The sequence below is a fragment of the Perissodus microlepis genome, chromosome 11, assembly GCF_051167445.1.
Source record: "Perissodus microlepis isolate ML-2025 ecotype Zambia chromosome 11, ASM5116744v1, whole genome shotgun sequence".
In the NCBI taxonomy this organism is placed as follows: domain Eukaryota; kingdom Metazoa; phylum Chordata; class Actinopteri; order Cichliformes; family Cichlidae; genus Perissodus; species Perissodus microlepis.
In genome coordinates, this window is record NC_140471.1 from 26,979,539 (window position 1) to 26,995,799 (window position 16,261).

Below are 16,261 nucleotides of genomic sequence, written 5' to 3' on the forward strand. Positions count from 1 at the left end.
TGTCACCAGTCTGCCACAGGGCTAACACAGAGAGACAGAGACAACCATCCAAACTCACTTTGGACAATTCATTTCACTAACTGCTTGATTTGATTGAATTGATTTGAAATTAATTATAGTCCAGTCTGAAGGACATGATTATCACTCTTTTTTGTACTCACTCTTTTTCTCTTCTGGGGTGGCTGGCCTATGGGGCTGTCTCACTCTCCCAAGAGGGACAGGTGAAGAGGTCCGGTGGTCTATCCTGGCAGGGGTCCTGGCTCTTTTGGGCCGGGCCTTCGGGGTTGACGGGCTTCCGCGTGCTGACGGAGGCTTGGGGGAGGCAGCAGGGCTGGGAGAGGCAGTTCTGCCCTTGGGTGTGGCAGGGGACGCTGGCCGTTGTCTTGATAAAGGACTAGGACTGGAAAAAAGTAAAAACAAAAGCTGAAGGATGGAAAATTGTGTCAACAGTTCTCAGCGTTGTTCTCTCATACCACATTATTTATTTAGACCTGGCCTGAAATGCTTAAAATGGCACATGTCCTTAAGAAACTCTGACATCAGCACAGGATCTCAGCAGTCAAAGCACTCAAACATTGCATCATGCCTTATAGTGCATTATCAGTTAGCATCCCAGCAATGCAGCACTTGGAGGAACAACATCCATTATGCTGAAGATTTTTTCCCCCCTTGACTGCTCTGCCAAGCTCTTTGCTGCCTTTTTGTTGAGTCAAAAGAAATTGATTTTTTTTTCTTCTTTTCTATCCCTTCTGCCATGGATGTCATTTATTCTGGGACCAGGGGATTAGAGGGTAAATTCTTGGGTATTCACTCAATGCATATGCTCAAGCAATGCATGAAATATGAAGTCTTTGCAGCACAGACCCAAACAAACCCAGTCAATGACCAGAAACAGGCTGCAGGTCAGGTGCATCCAAGGCTAATCTGGTTTACAATGCAGTTTTTGTTTCTGCGTATTTAAAAGAGTAAAAAGGGTGCGTTATTATAACTTAGATTTCTTAACTGGTTCTGAGGTTATGGAATAATGTAAACTTTAAACTGAGATGGTAGCTTTGACATTTTGACTTTACATGGGGGTTGGAGCTTTTTGCTAGGTTTCCCAGAGGCCAGACATTTATTGAAAATGTTTAGCATTGAACTCAGGTTTCTGTGATTTATTTTTGTGTATATGTGCCAAATGTGGATGCTACCACACATGCACTACATGGTCCAGGGTCTGGATTAACTGGTTAGCAACATCTGAACTTTAGTAGTATATATGGTGAATATTTTAATCCACCGATAAAATAAATAAGAATAAGAATATATGAAATTGGCCACCAAATATGCTTAATTCGAGACTGTTGCTGATATGCTGACTATCCAAGAAAACTCTATACTGTAAATAAGTTGCATGCTAGCATGCTATCCCCTCACTGATTTCTATATAGGTATGCTATACAGTCTGTTGAGTCTTTATTGTTAGCTTCATTTTGTCTTTCGTTTTTGTAATTTCACTGGATTATTCTTCATCATACGTTATTGATAGCACCAGTTAGCTCTACTATGATATCATCCTGGTCTGAAGTGATTAGATGATTTACTGACAGAAGATTGATCTGTGAGCTGATATCTGACTAAAATGTGAAAAGCTTAAATTTCTCTGTTCGACTCAAAACTTGTTGATATTCTTTTGACATTTTGTAACTAAATGGAATAAAAATGTTGCATTGCAGCCATAAAATATATATAACTCACAGTACTGATAGTGGGGAAATATTCAAGCCAATATTAAATCTGTTAAGTGTTTTACCTTGGATCAGGTCTATGTCTCATACTAGGTAGAGACTGTCTCTTCTTCAGCACTTTTTCTTTAGTGATGGCACTTTTTTCCATTTCATTCTCCCTTTCTTTGTCTTTCTTTTCCTTCTTGTTTTTATCCATCTGTATAAGAAGGATGGAAAATATCAACATGCAAAGCAAAAAGAAGCAGATTTGTAACGGCATATAGATTATATAATAATGTCATATAGGTAATTATGCAGACTTACAGGTGTGGAGCTCCGCCTGCGTTGACGCTGGGTGATATCTGGTGAGCTGGACGTCACCCTCCAGCGGTCAGAGCAGCGGTGGTGCGGCTGATGGCCACACAGGGTCAACGGACTTGCTGAGGCTGAACGAGGGCAGAGAGGAGAGTCTAAAGAACAGAGCAACAAATAATTAAGCCTTGCCAACATTTATATACTAATAGTATTCACTAAATTTACACTGACGGCAACAACTCATTTGAGGCTTTTAAAAAAGAAGAAAACTTACGACCGTCTTTTCCATTTGTGAGGACACTAGCAGCACTGCGGCTCCGGGCGAGGAAAGAAAGAGTTGGTGTCATCAGCCGGTCGACTATGCTGCTCTCCCATGGACTCAACGCAAGGCTGCGCGCTGCAAGAAGGAAAAATAAAATAATTCAATTATCTCCAAAGATACATGATAATGGGATGCCGTGAACCAGAGGAAGCTTTGTTATATCTCAGCTCACATTCGTGGTTAAACGGGAAATGTTACTCCTCCCCCAACACCAAATGTAAAGTGTAGAAGTGTAGTGTAGAACTGCATCTGCAATCCATAAGAACCATACAATAAAACCAATAAAACACCAGTACCACTTAAAGAAGAAAAATAGGCCAGTATATGTGTCCACTGTAACCTTGACCTGCATGGGTATGACCAAGGAGAAGAGGGCTTATTGGTAATTCTTTTGTAGACAGCCTTGGGCACAAACGGAGAAGAAGCAGAATCCTGCGTCTCATTTGGGTGTAAGATGCAGAATGAGTACGGTTTGGGATATCTAACTGTGATGAGAAAAAAGACAAGTGAGGAAGTTACCCGTCTATTTTTTTTTTTTTTTCTACCGGTACAGAGGAACAGTACCTGCTCCGAGGAGACTACATTAAGAAAATGCTGACTCACTGACTAACTTTCTTCTCTGACTGTGTAGAAGTATGCAGTGGCCTTGTTAACTGTAGAGCTATAAAAAGCTATACTCATCTTAAGCTTGGAGACACAAACTCGATTTAAAGAAATCAACAAAAACCAATTAAATCAATAAAAACATTTAAGACAAAAAGACAGCTGTGATTCAGTACGTTATGGTGACAAATGGACACAAAAGGACTTGGCACATCAGGAATGAAAAGGCCATCACCACACAATTAACCAACCAAAGGACAGTAAAAAGGCACTAGGAATACTCCCATATCAAAATATGAGCATGCAGAGCATGTCAAACAAAACCACAACCCAAAGTTTGGAATGAAAAAAAAAATAACTTGTGATTTTGGAAGATGGAAATGGGTCAAATATCAACCATCAAGCAAGAAGAGGATTGAAATCAAAGGGGAAGAAGTAACTGAAAAAAGACAATGATGGACGGGTTCGGTAGTGCTGGCAGTGTCAGAATGATGGACATTTAAAACAGGGGCGGGGCATTCCAGATGTAGCCTTACTTCTGTTGGGGGAGTTCCAGAGCGTGGCGGAGGACTTGGAGAGTCGCTTGTTTATAACAGAGTCCACGTGTTTGGGCAGGTTGACCGTTGAAACAGAGCATCTGCCTAAGAAGCCAAGAGAGCGCCACACAGATGTTCACACAGGTCACATGGTTTGAGAAGAAGATGTGGAGCTTGTGTGACGTCATGGGCTATGCTGAGGTGATGCCTTTACAAATTTATACCCACTCACTGTAAAGGCAACGACACCAAGTGTAATCCATCCCAATCCAAGGCTATTCTTGTGTGCTGACCGCACAATACCATCCATTGATTACAAACATGCACACGGGAAGAGATCTATTCACCTCTGCAAGCCTTCAAGTGTACAGACAGACCACCCGTGGCACAAAACATGCATTTAAAGAATGATATTTCTTTGTGGATACTCCTAACAAAGTGTCACATAACCAAACTCTAACTGTACTGTAGCACAGTATTATTACTCTTACAATCAGATATTGTTTCTGCCAGCTCAATAAAGTGGAAGTGAAAGAAATATTATTTTTGTTTTGCTTCTTCTTGTTTCTTTTCCAAATAACTCTGTACCACTTCCTCTGCACAGTTTCTATCAGCACAATTTTGTTGGTGAGCAAGTAACTCCAGTAAAACTACCACCAGTGATGTTTGTGGATTCTTCAACGTTACCTGGACATGACTTCTATTTAAAAAGTTATGTTAATTTTTAGGTGTTAAGAACACATAAACTAAATTTATAAGCACTCAGCCTCAATTTATATAATCTAGTGCAAACAACTCTCATAGCTACATTGACTAACTAAGGCAATATCTGCATTTATCTACTATTGCAAGTCAAATATAGGAGGAACCTTTAAAAGCCGCCTCTTCAGGCCACTAAAACAAACCCAGTGAAAAGAATGGCACATTAAATACAACCCTGACAAGGAAACATGTGATGGGAAGTGGCTACAGGGAAATGTAAACTAATTTCAAAGCTGCTGACGTAAACTGGCGCTTCAAAAGAGCAACCATCCATGTGCAATACTTGTATCTGTCCCAATTTCATATCCCACAGTCCACAGTCCAATCGATGGATAACCTTCTCTTTCTCCAAATGACTTGGACAATTTAGTGGTCACGGAGGTGGAGCATTAAAGTCGGCCGAGCATGACTGTGGGTTTAAACACACAAATCCAGCACATGATGCAGTATGCTCTTTGATTGAGGCTAAGATGTATACATCTGAGCATTTCCAAAGGACAAAAACAAACAAACATGTAGAGCTCTCAAATGTTCCACTGGCGCCTATTTACACTTGTTTACTCCCATCGTCTGACCAACAGCAGGCTAGTGAGTGAGGGAGGAAAAGGAGATTGGTTTGAGTGTCCATAATTCCCCCGGCATATGGCTGAAGCGATTACATGGCATGAGATGGAACATGGGACACTTCATGTTCACAGGAGCTCACGGTACAGAAGCATTCATCAAAGCGTACCACCAAGGCTCTGATCTAATTGGCTGTTGGACTGTCAAGACACTTATTAGCCCCAAATTAAGCAACTGCATACAACAAATTTAATCTTGTTGCTAGTCAGCGGTGCCGTGCTACTTACTGCAACACACATACACTTTGTGCAATCAATACAGTCTGGTCACGATCAGTGGCTAAGAGCCCTGTAGCAGTGTGTTCAAGAGACAAAACAGTGTGTACTGACAGAAATGTGTTCAAGGAGGAAAAGCGTGACTGATGTAGTAAAGACATATCCAGTTTAAAATATAACAGAGTACTGCTGGCATCATCTGCCTGTCATAACACTGCAAATGTCTAAGCTATTGATTACTGCTGGGAATAAGAAGCAGGCAATAAAATTTGTTTTGGTGTATCATCTGAACAAGGTGATAATGCACCGATTTCATACTGCAGCACATCTAAATGCTTTGGCGGTGTTACTGATATGGTTTCATACTATCAAATATTTGTTTGGTGTTAAATCCATCAAACAAATACTGATGTCTGCTCCACCAAGAGAATGTATGCCAATGTAAAATTGACCACCACGCGAATTGGAAAACTATAATAGCTGTAATAGTTTACAGGCCAAATGACCGACTTTAGCAGAAAAAAAGAGAAAGCGAAGGAGAATTTGATGTGCAATTATTTTAAACTGCATCATTAAAGCAGGTCTGTTATCCGTTTCTTTATTTTGTCATCTACATAATGTTGGCCAAGGTTTGAAATAGGATCAGCCAACAGCCCAGACTTCAGGCTGCTCTAAACTCTTAATTTCATACAGCTTTTCTCCTACTCTTTGCTATGAATGATGTCATTGACCACAGATATCTTTAATAAGGCCATCTCAGACACATGGTTCTGAGTGTGAGCGTAGATGACAAACCCAGCTGCTTTTCCCATCTTCTGTCTATAAGAGGCAGCCAATCAGAACAAAGCTGACTAAAAAGGAAGAGAAAAAGACTTCAAATAGTTTGTTTCAAACAGCAAATGAAACAAACAAAGGTTAATAGGGACCATTTTGAACAATGATCATGCAAAGTTGCTATAGCTGAAACATGAAAGTCCCATTAAAAAAAAAAAACAGATATAACTGATATAAGTAATACTGAGGCAAAATAATTTTCTCCTCAGAAAAACTACATTATCTAGGAGGCACCAGTATACTCACCCTCTTTCTGGCTTGAGTTCTGGCTTAGTGCACCAGCCCACGACCATCTCTGCTGTCGGATTTCTGCCCACGTCTTCTTTGTTGACCTGTTGATGGCCGCCTGATACCGTTCCTGAAACAGATACCAGAACAGATATCAGTCTTTAGCATGTGAATTCATTTTAAGTCTATATGGAGGGATGGCATGTATGTCTGTGAACTGAGCAGCCTGAATCCTGTGTAGCTGATGAGTCCCTGACGAAAATCCTAAATCCCTAAATTGAAACTAGCAGCTGACCTAGTTCAGGTGCTCTCCCAAAGACAGAGTGCATTGAAATTTCACCTTAAAATCTAGCAGTCATCACTTTCAAAGGTATGAAGCATCACATTACAAGTATTGCTTTTCCAAACATACTTTGTTTTTCTCTAGTTTCTGTTTTTGTCTCTCCTCCAAGGCCGTTCGCCGCTTTTCCGCCTTGATCCGCTGCTCCTCGAGCTTCCTGCGTCGTTCCTCCAGCTGTTGCTCCCTGAGCTGCCGCGCCTTTTCCTCCTTCTCCAGCCACTGGGTCTTTTTGGCCGCTAAGAGAAGGCAGATAATATAGTCAGGAGAGAAGATATTTTCCAGTTGAGTGCTGAAAAAGAAAAGTCCTGTCTCCCTCCACTGTTCGATCAGAATAATATATATCACCCCAATTCTACTCTCTTTGAGAGTCACTACTTGACATGTTGGGAGAAAAAAACAATAATCCCAACATTGAAGCAATCCCAAAATCAAGCAACTCTGATGTTTTACATTACATAAAGCAGTTTTTGAAAAAGAAATGTTGCTCTTCACATCAGACCTCTTTTTGAGTTTGGAAAAAATAAATTCAATACTGCATAAAACCAAATTAGATGGATGCAGGACTTCTGAACTGACATTTTTATGTCATCGTAATCGCATACAGCTTACACTTCAGCTTCAGTAAACCACACATTTTGATATGGAAATCACCTCTTTGTCACAGAGCCATTCAAAAACAGCATGAAGGAGGCTTTTGCAGCTGCCTCTGTGTACACAACTCTTCGTACTTCTTTAAACTACAAACCTCCACGAACAATCGGCTTTTCAAAGAAGTAAAGCTTTGCGCCCTGAAGCACTTGATGCACCAAAATCAACTGATAGTGGATTTCAGACTAGAGTGATGGATAATTGCAGAGGCACTGGAGGCTAGGGGAACTGAAATTTATAAAAGTTATACTGAGGCCCTGCATGTCAGCATCTCGCAGAAAACACTTCTAACTGCTGCAGTGCATATATCAGAGTTCGATGGCCCCGATTTGAGACGTACCTTAACTCTACCTTCCACGGACTTAAAGCTTTAGGGAACTTTAAGTAGAGCACAGTGGAAACTGTTTTATAATTCACCTATTGTGCAGTGATGAGACGAGTAGGGGGAGGAAATAGATCCCAGCGCCTACAAATGCAGTTTTCCACATCCAGTTTTTCCTCCCTTCTCAGAAGGGAAACCTTTAGGTCACACAAGTGTTTCCACTCTTTCCATGCAAGTCAGGTCTGTGACATTTGTTGATTACGTTTTTAAATTTGATTCTCTCACAGTTGCAATGGTTTTTCAGAATATAGGTGTGGGTTGCAGGAGGACATGAGCTGGATACTGGCTGGGGTCTTGACGGTTACAGTGTACCAGAGTGACACTGACATTCCTCAACTCTCTCCTGACAGTGATCAGCGCTGACAAGCAGCATCTAGACCTGCTACAGTATGGCCATTAAATAGTCATTGCCAAAGGGCTGCGCTAACCCTGGTACATTAAGTATTAATACCTCCTCACCAAAGATGGACAGGGTATGAGAGTAGCATCTATCTATGCAACTATAACAGAACAAATCCAATAGCAGATGAGCTCGTATATGTAGATTTTTTTTCTACTTATACCTCTGCTACTACAAATGGTTCTGGCGATATAAGATCCCTTAAGCTGATATTGTAAACACAAGCTTTGGCAGGATCGCATCTTTTATCCCAAGCTGGCTGAGAGTATTAGGTCAGACCCCTTCCATCTGGCGTACCACGGTGATCACCCAATTAGACTGACCCACAGTATGAAGTCTGCTGACCTCATCTTACTGCCATCCAACACAAATTTGGATTAGACAGCAAAGCTTTACAGAAAGTACGAGTGTGACAACAACCAGCTTTAAAAAAAGAACTGCGTTGTGTGACTTTCACGCAAGTATCGCTGTGCTGGGCTGGGTGATATACAACTCGGCTCAGTATCTGAACACTAATTTACATATTTTCCCTTTTAAGAACATTTTGAACTTTTTTTGTCCTGTTTGGCAACATAAAGTTGTTTATATATAATTTCACAGCCAAGATAAATTCGGCAGCAAACCATCAATTCATCCAGTTAGATGATTATCATGGTGGTTTTGTGGCTTGGTGTTTGTACATTTTTTTTTTAAATCCAAAGAGTTTTGTGGTGACTGCTGTTAGAACGTGGATAAACAACAGTCAGTGTAAGGGCGGGCTTCTCGTCCCCCACAACTTCCTGTTAAGTAACAGGGTTTTCACACATAAATGATGGTTTAGTGAGTACATGATTTTTGTTTAAGTCATATTTATGATGTTCAGAGAAAGGGAGGGTGAAATTTTAAATTTTTGTCACAGGAAAAGAGGAGGATTAAAACAAGAAACATTATGGGGATTAAATAAATGAAAGGCTCTAGGGCTGGGTTTTATTACCAAAAGTCAATATGCAAGTTTTGTCTTTGCAGCACTTAACTTGATATATATATATATTTTTTTAAAAGCATAAGTATGCTTTAAAAATTTACAAAAAAGCTTTATTTTTGTTACACTATTACTGAAACAGTAGTCATTATTCTACATGCTGCTTGTCTTTATAGGCAGGATCATTGAGCTTTTGGTGCATTCCCCAGCTCTAGCTTTTACTACTGAACTTTATTAAGCTGAAACTGAATGATCAAAAAGGGTATTCATTGGCACCACCACCACCACCACCACAAAAACACAGGTGAGTGGCTTACCTTGCAACTTGCTGAGCTCTTCTGCAGGAGTAAAGGGTGAGAGAAAAGATAGAGGCAGCTGTCAATCATGCAAAGCAGTGCATGGCAAGTAGGCAAGTGATAATGTGAGAGCCACGTGTTAAACAAAAAGAGAGACAACTCATAGGTGCTGAGAGAGCTGTGACATTTCTTGAAAATGCATCAGTGTAAGTTGGGGCACTTTCTCGGCTTTCACAACTCGTTATAAGTTATAAAAGTTATAAAATATTCAGCCCCATCAACGTGTACGTTTTTGTCATTCGTGCAGCATTTTTGAACAATGATGTGTATCAGTTGAGCTAAAGCAATTGTTTTGTTCATACAAAAACAATAAATAAGCGTCTTGATAGTGCTCAAGACTGTTTCAGCATGCATGCAGAAAACAGATGCTCACTTGTCTCTGGTAAAATGGTGGCTTGGCTTTTACTGATTTTGGCCCATTTTCTGTAGAAGTCCAAACTACCTTTTTATCCTCTCCAAGTGTCTGTGTGTATAATATTGAGCATGCCTTTTGCAGCCTAAAGCCAACCCAGTAGCCAAACAACTGCTAACAACCTCCTCCACCCTAACACCAGGTGGAGCTCTCTATCCATTTAAAAGAAATGGCCTCTCACCCCTGGTTTTTACTTACCTAGATATTTCGCTTTCTCCTCTCGCCGCTCTTTTGCAAGCTTCTGCCTGTCTTCTGACTTCATGGCATCTAAGATTAGAATGAAGGCAGAAGAAAGAGGATTAATGATAGGTATCACTTTGCATCATCCCTAACTGATTAAATCATCTCCAGACACTTTACATATTGTAAATTGGAAATTCTGGTTATTATATAGTATTTTTCTACTCTACTTGGAGACTCAAAATGCTTTATCCAGCATGTCTTATTCACCCATTCTCTCTCTCCCCCTCTGTCTCTCTCTCACATACACACACACTCACACACACTGTTCTTTCTATCTACCATTTACACACACATTCACACTCTGATGAACGCATCAGGAGCAACTCAGTGTTCAGTTTCTTTCTGAAGCAGTATTTTAAATCTTGGGCATGTACGTGTTTCTTTGCAGGTGCAAAAAGCAGCTATAAAGAAGATTTGCACATGTGAAACAAGTAACAAACCATGAAAGCCTGAGAATGATTCAGTATCTGCATATTTCTAGCATTGCATCTCCCAGTACTTAAAATGATATCTATTTGAAACACATCTACTAAGATATCAGTTAAAGCCGACTAGTCAAGGGCACCTTTTGAAGATATAGATAATACATCATTTAATCATAACTTCTACAATCTTCTAAAAGCCCCACAGAAAACCACTCCATTTCAAACCATCCTCAGCTGCAAACTGACTTGAGGCATCAATGATGCATCTGACCTCATATAAATAGAAATGCAGTAAATGCCTTCTTCACTGCTATAAAGTCATTGCAGCGATGGCTTTTTAATCTCTAAATGGCTCCACAAGAAAATCCATGGCATAATGCATTGACAGGAAACTTACTGACTGACTGACTAACATCACAATGTCAACACTAATGCACAACCTAGGGCTACAGATAATGTGTATTCTATTATCTAGATTAAGATACAACAGGAAAAAATTAAGAAAATTCTGCCAGCAAGCCAATCCCATCAAAATAGAAGCAGCAGCATGTGGCAAATACCAGAAATCTCGTAGTGTGGGTGACTTGAATATGTTATAACTAAATTATATAAACATAGCTTTCTGACACAGTAATTTAAATTTTGGGCATGTCTAGTGAAAAATGCTCAAACAAGCCAAAGGCACACTTTGTCTTGGTATGTGAACCAAAGAATATATCAATAAAGATCATTTACAACTAACAAAAACAGTGGAACAGTGTGTTGAGATGTGGATGGTAACCCATATTAAATTAACACTTATAGTTGATGTTAAAACAGATTTAAATTGGGGAAAGGTTAATTATTTTTTCCTGTAATTGCATGTTTTTTTCTCAACAGTATGTATGCAACTCATTTCTGCAGACTTTCCAAATGAATTACTGTGAAATACCATTTCTACCACAGCCAACATACCCTAGTACCACCCACTGAGAACAGTGACACAGAAGGCATTCTTGATCATTCTTGAGCCTTTAGTCTACATCATCCTCCTCGATCTTTACGGTCCAGATGTTCAGCATCAATCACAAAGGAAATCACTCCTCAGCAACATCGAATAGGGGGAGGTGTAAATCATGAAGACGAAAACAATCTGCCATGCAGCCTCCCCTAAGAACAACTCCTGACCTACATTGATATTTATAGTATGTTGGAAATGCCATGTGCGTGGCCTTGGTAAGTGTTACTTGCTGATGTTCGCAACTCACCACCATGTTAATCATAAAGTCAAATGTACAAGGTGTCCAAGAGGAAAACAGACTGGCCTAGAAAATACTACGAGGTGCGGCATCTGAGTTTCAGACTGTTCACGCTTGCTCTTAAAATGTCAGTTCTGTTATTTCTTTGGCTCCAATCTTTACAAATGGAGCAGCGCAGGATATATGGATTACTGGGGTAGTAGTCAGGAAAATGAGCATGCTTAAGAGACTTTCACTAAGTTAACAATTTGGCCTTTGCCACCATTAACATCTGGCATAATCACAACACTGAAACAAACATTGCAAGAAGCGACGCAACCAGAATCTTTTGGACAGAAGTCAGACTGAACTATCTAGCAAAACTGTTTAAACAGCAAAGGCAGTTTCCTTAAAGAGTCATTTGCATGATATCTGTGTGTAAGGTGCACACCTTACATAAAGTTTGGAGACCCAGGACAGGGCAAACTTTGGCAAATAAACCAAGAAGTCTCAATATAACCATAAGGAGGTATCCAGCTGTGCAGTATTTTCTAAGATTGGGAGACACCTGGAACTTGTGGGGGTGTAGTCCTGTCACTTTACTCTAAGAGAATAAAGATCATGACCACAGTAAAATGTTATTAGCTGAAAAATAAAAAGAAATAAGGTTGTTTTGTTTTTTTTTTAAGAGAAAGGCACTTCTTGTACAGAGTCCTAGTGGAACAGTGTGGAACAACTACAGTGCAAACGGCACGTAAACCTCAATGCCTTCTTGGAAAAATTCTTTGAAATGGAAATTTCAATATAGGTTCCATCTGCAGACCGTTCATTGGAGATTAGTGCATAGCAGTGATCACCAATAGCTATCCACTTACCAAAAGCTAATTTGTTCATATTCTGCAGAGATATTTTCCATGCTAATATAGTTCAGGCTAAGCTGTTCTCACATAACATAACATCCTGTGCAGCGACTGTTCCAACACATAAAGATAAACTGCAGCAGCTCTATTGGATTTTTCTTTGTGTCTGAAAGCCTGTGGTCACTGTGACTCCGATACTGGCCCAAGAGAGCTGAGTTCACTCCAGCTTAATGCAAAAGTGTAATTATACCATTACCATTACCTCTAAGGAACACTTCAAAAGATAAAATCTTTCATTTTTGCTCACCTCGTTTTGACTTGAGGGCTGGTGATGCTGGTGACACAGGTGATCGAGAGATAATGTCAGATTTTGAAGGGGTCGTCCGTCTTCGGTCTGTATCTTTCTTAGCTGGAGAATCCATCCTCTCGGTGTTGTCCGTCTTCAAAGGACTGCTTTCCCCCTCTGGATCAGGTCTCACAGGGTTTGTGTTTAGAACTGGGCAGGGAGCTGGTGGAACAGAAAAATACAAAATAAATTTAAGTTAGTAAATGAAGAGCCAAAAGGTAACAGGAATACGTAACTCAACCTGTTTATCTTCATTCCATGTACTACTGAGCCTATGAAGTAGTTCAGTGTGCATGACGTAAATTTCTTGAAGTGTGAGGTGGAGCCGACTGATGGGAGAGGATCTTTAAGAACAACATTCTCACCACCGAAAGAAAATAATCCAACTGAACACTGCAAAAGTAATGAGTGAGATGTCTCTGTTTCTGTACAAAACTCTTCCAAAGACTGAAAAATATTATCAATTGCAGAGACTGCACCATTTGTCAAGAAGCACGAGATGATAAGTCCAAAGCCTCCTTTTGTGTCTCTACACATAATAGCATTTCTACTGTGCTACCGATTTATTGACAGACTGGCCTGTACAAATAGCCTGAGTCTCTGGCAGAGCAAAACACTGTAATTGCTTTTTGGCATCCTGATGATTCTATTGAGTCATTGGAAAACAAAATCAGAGTAATCATCTATCCAAAAATGGTTAAACTTCCTTTTTTTAATGAAAACGACTCAGGAGCACACAGTTTAGGTTCAGCAGTCATCTGTAGATTTTTTTTTTTTTTTGGGGGGGGGGGGGGGCTGGGGTGGCCTTTTAGGGCGGCAGCTTCACTAATAGCACTATGACTCACATTTGGCAGGCTGCTGAACTTGAATCTCTAACTCAAACATTAGTTTGCCCAGGCTTTGACAGTCAAACAAAGACCCTCATGGCAGGGACACTTGGCTTTGTCCACTCAGCACTGTATCCCTGCACTCCCCGTGGAACCATGTTGGGGAACAGTGTTTTCTGTAGTGTCTGAAGGTACACACTGGGGCAACATGCTGTAAATTATTCAGGCTTATCCAAAAACAGCACAGACAGTTGGGGGCTGTCACACGAAGACAGTGAGTGCGCTGAAGATTTACTATAGAAATGCTGTGCTGTTCAACAGTTTGCACAGAAAAGGAACAATCAGCAGCGAGGCCAATTCTGTGCAGCTTCAAAGGGAATTGATCAATTTTTGTGTAAACTGTACAGTGTGCCTCTTAAGCCTTAAACGGACTGTGGAACTCAATGTGCACACACACACACACACACGTCTGTACGTCTGCTGCCTTGTCCATAAAAACCTGAAAACAGTCTGTATGGATGAGTGTCATCCAAGAGAGTTGGTCAACCTTCAACTACTGCAACTGCAGACACTTGGTAGAATTCAAAAAGTAATAAAGACATAGGGCAGAGGTTGTCTGAACTCTGCTTGGCACATAGGCTATGTAAGCAATCTGGGAAATGAAGCCTGTTGCTGATGAACCTGAACTGCACAAAGGCTGACAGGCAGTAAGAGTCTATGAAAGAGTTCAGCTGGGAGACAAGACAATGCAATTTCATTGTCAAAGCATGCCACTATTAAATAAGCATTCCTCGGGCAGTGATGTGCTGTGACAGAGAGGGGCCATTGTTGTGGTCTCTGCATAGCAACGGGACAGCAGCCAAAACACTGCAATGACAGCGAGAGCGGAAAGGAAGAGGGGGATGGTGGTGAGATAGGCGGAACGTAGACGATGACCACTAAAATCTGTTTGGTGCAAGCCTGCGTAAAAAAGGAAATTACGCAATGTAATACAACAAGAAGGGATATTTTTACTGGATTTGGTCAGGTTAAATCATCCAGATTATGTCTTTGCACAGAAAACTATTCTTGTGATTTAGTAATCAAACCCTGCTACATTTTTTTGCTACACAGAACCTCAGGTGTTGCACCACTGTGAAGTCTCAGGTGATGACTCACACAAACCTTATCTTGGAATTTATCATCTGGCCCTTTTTTCTCACACATCCCAGAGGGCAGATATGACAGCTAGACTACCAAACGTGGTAGGAGCTGGTACAGTTCTAACATTATACTCTGTGAGCACTTTTCCATACACCTGGGAACTGGAACCACAAAGAACTAACTCGTAGGACTGTGTGTAGCTGGTGACAGGGTTACTGTACTGTATATTGGCAATGATGAAGAGAGTGAGAACATAGAATACTCTGTTGTGTAGGTGGTAGTGACAACGAATAGGAATGAAACCTGAGGTAGAAAAACTGGATGGGAGTTGAGGGAGAGGACTGCTGCTGTGTATCAAGAGACTGAAACAAGGGTTGAGTGATACAGCGCTCCTTCTGTACATAGTTTTTGTAGACCTGCCATTTCTTTTTTGAACCCCATTTGTTCAGTTTTCTCAAATTTAAGGATACTGCACTCTCTGTCAAGATATGTGAAATTTGTGGCTAATAGCTCTTGGGAATCATCTTAATAGTGCAAAAATGCTATTTTATCCCCATCACACCATTTTTTGTACATTCAAATAAAGAAATGGAAACAAATTATGTGTTTTTGTCAAAGGGTGGTAGTTGTAATTGGTGTACACCCAACACTGCTTCATCCCTTGAGTTGGGTGCCTTTTTATGCTTGAATGATTGAGTCAGTAAAGCTAACTCACAAAGTAAAGCTGCATATTTGATTTGGTAGATTTTTATGCTGCATGTCCTCCCTTATGCAACCCCCAAGAGATTCATCTCTTCGTCTGGGATCGAACCATGGGGTTTTTTGGGGTTTTTTTTTTGCAAGGACTGGCCTGAAAATTAGTAAAAAAAAACAAAAAAAAAACTGCAGCCTATGTCCAAAGAAAACTTTAAAGGTTTTTCAGAAAGCTTGAGTAAGTATTGCTCAAGGGCACTGAACAGATAACAAGAAACCTTGGCTTCTTGGAAATAAAATATATAGAAATGAGGGTTAACAGAGTTTTGCACCGTACTGTATATGTCGATGGTTCTGCACTAATTCACTCTGTCAAAACTGCATATAAACACAGGGGACACAAAGCCAGGAACCAAGGATGCACACAATGAATTGTGAAGCGATGCACAGAATGTCAGCACAAGTTTGTTCACACGTATCCTCCACTAATCACCTTCAACATAAAAATGTCAAAGACGTCTGCTAAGTTAGTAGTTACGTAATTGCTCTAATTTACGGACTATTGCATGTCTTTAGCTGACAGTAATGGGTGCTGGTGCATTTGGAAAGCTGTCCATGCAGTGACCCCTAAAAGCAAACACGACGGGGACACACTAATGTGGTGCTTTGAACAGGATGCTTGAGTAATATTTGCACAGATGAGCTAAATGCAATGACGAAACGCATGGCACTAATCTAATTCTGCAGTTTACAAATTCGGTGTTGTAAATGTTCTGAAACTGGCTTGAGCAAAGCTAATGAAATTATCTAGCTCTTGCACAATGAAATGTTCTCATTTGGAACATTTACATGTGAAATCATTG

General features: G+C 40.4%; 1 protein-coding gene across 5 annotated transcripts in view; it reads right to left on the reverse strand.

Moving 5' to 3' along the window:
• The window catches only part of map7d1a (MAP7 domain containing 1a), a 39,013-nt gene that overhangs the window by 10,319 nt on the left and 12,433 nt on the right, over nucleotides 1–16,261 (reverse strand). The window contains exons 2-11 of one of the 5 annotated variants that reach the window (XM_084943740.1): nucleotides 12,697–12,897; nucleotides 9,843–9,911; nucleotides 9,194–9,214; nucleotides 6,558–6,721; nucleotides 6,164–6,275; nucleotides 3,483–3,587; nucleotides 2,296–2,418; nucleotides 2,031–2,152; nucleotides 1,793–1,923; nucleotides 162–400 (exon numbers count right to left, since the gene is read on the reverse strand). In XM_084943740.1, coding sequence (XP_084799866.1) covers nucleotides 162–400; nucleotides 1,793–1,923; nucleotides 2,031–2,152; nucleotides 2,296–2,418; nucleotides 3,483–3,587; nucleotides 6,164–6,275; nucleotides 6,558–6,721; nucleotides 9,194–9,214; nucleotides 9,843–9,911; nucleotides 12,697–12,897 — 1,287 coding nt within the window. Of the gene's footprint in view, nucleotides 1–161; nucleotides 401–1,792; nucleotides 1,924–2,030; nucleotides 2,177–2,295; nucleotides 2,419–3,482; nucleotides 3,588–6,163; nucleotides 6,276–6,557; nucleotides 6,722–9,193; nucleotides 9,215–9,842; nucleotides 9,912–12,696; nucleotides 12,898–16,261 lie in introns of all 5 variants that reach the window. The other 4 variants (XM_084943738.1, XM_084943739.1, XM_084943741.1 and 1 more) reach the window with 4 other exon arrangements.